This window comes from Hippopotamus amphibius, chromosome 2 (assembly GCF_030028045.1).
Source record: "Hippopotamus amphibius kiboko isolate mHipAmp2 chromosome 2, mHipAmp2.hap2, whole genome shotgun sequence".
In the NCBI taxonomy this organism is placed as follows: domain Eukaryota; kingdom Metazoa; phylum Chordata; class Mammalia; order Artiodactyla; family Hippopotamidae; genus Hippopotamus; species Hippopotamus amphibius.
This window is the reverse complement of record NC_080187.1, coordinates 29,315,775-29,319,885: the sequence shown is the minus strand read 5'-3', so window position 1 is coordinate 29,319,885 and position 4,111 is coordinate 29,315,775. Positions and strand designations below refer to the sequence as shown.

The window sequence follows — 4,111 nt, the reverse complement described above, 5'->3', positions numbered from 1 at the left end:
ATGTAAGCTAAAAAACTTTTCTTAGGGAAACAGAAAGGACATCCTGATTGATGGCATAGGGCTCACCAAAAAGCCCCATTTACGCATTCCCTCTATTGTCTCAAATGTTCAGTATCTATAGAGTTACATAGAAAAAAAATATTCTAAATACTGAGCAAGAAAATAGTATTTACTGGTTTAGGACTATTTGGATATTAATGGAAAACTACAATATAAGGCTTTCCACTGGAATGTGGGAACAGTGTTTTGGGGGATTTCTCTTTTGTTTTCTTTTTCACATTTTGAAAGATTTAATGAAGCATTACCTATGAAATAATGTTGCATAAATAAGTGAACATAAAAAGGAATATGACATCCAACTCCAATACAACAATGAATATACAATACCTTTATAATGTGTTAGAGTAATAGGTGATATCTAGTGTTATAATAATAGGTGCTCTCTCTTGCTCATCCTACTACCCTGTATCTTGCACAATCTCTATAATGAGAATGAAATAATTTTGAAATATTAAGGTTCTTATTAAAATTTTTTAAAATATAATATACAAAAGAGCAAAAGGAAGTTAAAGTAATCAAAATTCCAACAGAACTCTCAAGTTTCAACAATATCCAACATGTTCACAATCCAATAGGTTTTCCATTCACTTGTTAAAAAGCCTTCTATTAAATAGACATGTTATAGCTTGCTTCACATCTTTGTTTCCAAGACTGTAGGATAAAAGATTCATCATGGGAGTTACCACCACTTAGAACATGGATATAAGTTTGTCAGTAGCATCCATGCCATCTGACTTAAGTGTCTCTTTAGACTTGGGTTTCATGTACCTGAAGAGAATGGTTCCATAGAGTATTATCACCACAGTCAGGTGGGTTAGGCAGGTAGAGAAGGCTTTGCTTCTGCCCTCAGAAGTGCGGATCTTCAGGATGCTGGAAATGATGAATGAGAAAGAGATGACAATCAAGAGCAGGGGCATCAGATTGAACAAGGTCGTGGACACAAGCATGATTAACTCATTGCCCGAGATATCAGCACAGGCCAGTTTCATGACAGCCAGAATTTCACAGGAGAAATGATTGATGACATTATTCCTGCATATGGGCAATTGTACCACAAGTGCAATTTGTACTGCAGAGTTGACAACTCCTATGATCCAGGACGCAGCTGCCATGGGCACATAGGAATCCTTGCTCATGATGACAGAATATCTCAGAGGGCGGCAGATAGCCACATACTGGTCAAAGGCCATCACGCCCAGGAGCACACACTCTGTGGTACCCATGGCCAAGCCAAGAAATATCTGTGCTGCACAGCCAGAGAAGGAGATCGTCTTTGTTCCTGAGAGGAAGCTCACCAGCATGGGAGGAATGGAGATGGTAGTGTAGCAGATGCCCAAGAAGGAGAGGTTCCCCAGGAAGAAGTACATAGAGGTGAGAAGGTGAGAGTTTAAAATGCTACTTAGAACAAGGTGGCCATTGCCCAGAAGGATGGTCACATACATTATTAAGATGAGCATAAAAAAGAGTAGCTCATCTTGGGTAACTGGAAAGCCCCTTCAGGAAAAATTCCACAAGAATGGTTTGGTTATTGCATTCCATTTTACTTCTCTCTTTTACCTGTACAAACTCAAACAATTTTTTTAAAGTACTAGTTTCCTTTTTTTCTTAAGAACTTTTATTGAGATATAGTTAACATAAATAAACTGCATATATTTAGAGTCTACAATATGGTATCCCAATCTCCTGATTCATCCCGCCCGAACCCTCCCTGCTTTTCACACTTGGTGTCCATATGTTTGTTCTCTACATCTGTGTCTCTATTTCTGCCTTGAAAACCAGTTGATTTGTACCATTTTTCTATATTCTGCATATATGTGTTAATATACAATATTTGTTTTTCTCTTTCTGACTCACTTCACCCTGTGTGACAGTCTCTAGGTCCATCCATGTCTCTACAAATGTCCCAGTTTCATCGCTTTTTACAGCAGAGTAATGTTCCATTGTATATATGTACCACATCTTTTTTATCCATTCATCTATTGATGGACATTTAGGTTGCTTCCATGTCCTGGCTACTGTAAATAGTGCTGCAATGAACATTGGAGTGCATGTGTCTTTCTGAATTATGGTTTTCTCTGGGTATACGCCCAGCTGTGAGATTGCTGGGCCATATGGTAACTCTATTTCTAGGTTTGCAAGGAAGGTACCCACTGTTCTCCATAGTGGCTGCAACAATTTACATTCCCACCGACAGTGCAAGAGCATTCCCTTTTCTCCACACCCTCTCCAGCATTTACTGTTTGTAGATTTTCTGATGATGCCCATTCCAAGTGGTGTGAGGTGATACCTTATTTTAGTTTTGATTTGCATTTCTCTAATAATTAGTGATGTTGAGCAGCTTTTCATGTGCCTCTTGGCCATCCATATGTCTTCTTTGGAGAAATGCCTATTTAGATCTTTTGCCCATTTTTGATTGGGTCGTTTGTATTTTTGATATTGAGCTGGATGAACGGTTTATATATTTTGGAGATTAATACTTTGTCTGTTGATTCCTTTGCAAATATTTTCTCCCATTCTGAAGGTTGTCTTTTGATCTTGCTTGTAGTTTCCTTTGCTGTTCTGAAGCTTTGAAGTTTCATTAGGTCCCACTAATTTATTTTTATTTTTATTTCCATTACTCTAGGGGGCGGATCAAAAAAGATCTTGCTGTTATTTATGTCAAAGAGTGTTTTTCCTATGTTTTGCTCTAGAAGTTTTATACTGCCTGGCCTTACATTTATGTCTTTAATCCACTTTGACTTTATTTTTGTGTATGGTGTTAAGGAGCGTTCTAATTTCATTCTTTTACCTGTAGCTGTCCAGTTTTCCCAGCACCACTGATTAAAGAGGCTGCCTTTTCTCCACTGTATATCCTTGCCTCCTTTGTCAAAGATTGGTTGACCATAGTTATCTCGGGGCTTTCCATCCTGTTCCATTGATCTATATTTCTGTTTTTGTACCAGTACCATACTGTCTTGATCACTGTAGCCTTGTAGTATAGCCTGAAGTCAGGAAGCCTGATTCCACCAACTCCATCTTTCCTTCTCAAGATTGCTTTGGCTATTCGGGGTCTTCTGCGTTTCCATACAAATCATAAAGTTTCTTGTTCTAGTTCTGTGAAAAATGCCATTGGTAATTTGATAGGGATTGCATTGAATCTGTAAATTGCTTTGGGTAGTATAGTCATTTTCACTGTGTTGATTCTTCCAATCCAAGAACATGGTATGTCCCTCCATCTGTCTGTGTCTTCTTTGATTTCTTTCATTAGTGTCATAGTTTTCTGAGTACAGGTCTTTTACCTCCTTGGTTAGGTTTATTCCTAGGTATTTTATTCTTTTTGTTGCAATGGTGAATGGGATTGTTTCCTTAATTTCTCTTTCTACTCTTTCATTGTTAGTGTATAGAAATGCAATATTTCTGTGTGTTAATTTTGTATCCTGCAACTTTACCAAATTCATTGATTAGCTTAATTAGGATCCTTAGGATTTTCTATGTATAGTATCATGTCATCTGTGAACAGTGACAGTTTTACTTCTTCTTTTCAGATTTGGATTCATTTTCTTTCTTTTTCTTCTCTGATTGCTCTGGCAAGGACTTCCAAGACTATGTTGAATAGTAGTGGCAAGAGTGGACATCCTTGTCTTGTTCCTGATCTTAGAGGGAATGCTTTCAGTTTTTCACCATTGAGAATGATATTTGCTGTGGGTTTGTTGTATATAGCCTTTATTATGCTGAGGTAGGTTCCCTCTATGCCCACCTTCTGGAGTGTTTTTATCATAAATGGGTGTTGGATTTTGTCAAAAGCTTTTTCTGCATCTATTGAGATGATCATGTGGTTTTTATCCCTCAGTTTGTTAATATAGTGTATCACATTGATTGATTTGTGTATATTAAAGAATCCTTGCATTCCAGGGATAAACCGCAATTGATCACGCTATTTAATGTGCTGTTGGATTCTGTTGTCTAGTATTTTGTTGAGCATTTTTGCATCTAAATTCATCAGTGATATTGGTCTGTAGTTTTTGTTTGTTTGTTTGCTTGTTTGTTTTTTTGTAGTATCTTTGTCTGGTTT

The 4,111-nt window shown here is 37.3% G+C and overlaps 1 protein-coding gene across 1 annotated transcript; it reads right to left on the bottom strand.

Moving 5' to 3' along the window:
- Nucleotides 1–749: 749 nt before the first annotated feature.
- Nucleotides 750–1,517, bottom strand: LOC130845289 (olfactory receptor 13C9-like). The gene has a single exon (XM_057722282.1). The coding sequence runs from the start codon at nucleotides 1,515–1,517 to the stop codon at nucleotides 750–752; it is 768 nt and encodes a 255-aa protein (XP_057578265.1).
- Between the last annotated feature and the right edge of the window lie 2,594 nt (nucleotides 1,518–4,111).

Excerpts from the sequence above, each read along its gene's own strand:
- LOC130845289 (XM_057722282.1), bottom strand. The coding sequence starts at position 1,517 with ATGCTCATCTTAATAATGTATGTGACCATCCTTCTGGGCAATGGCCAC.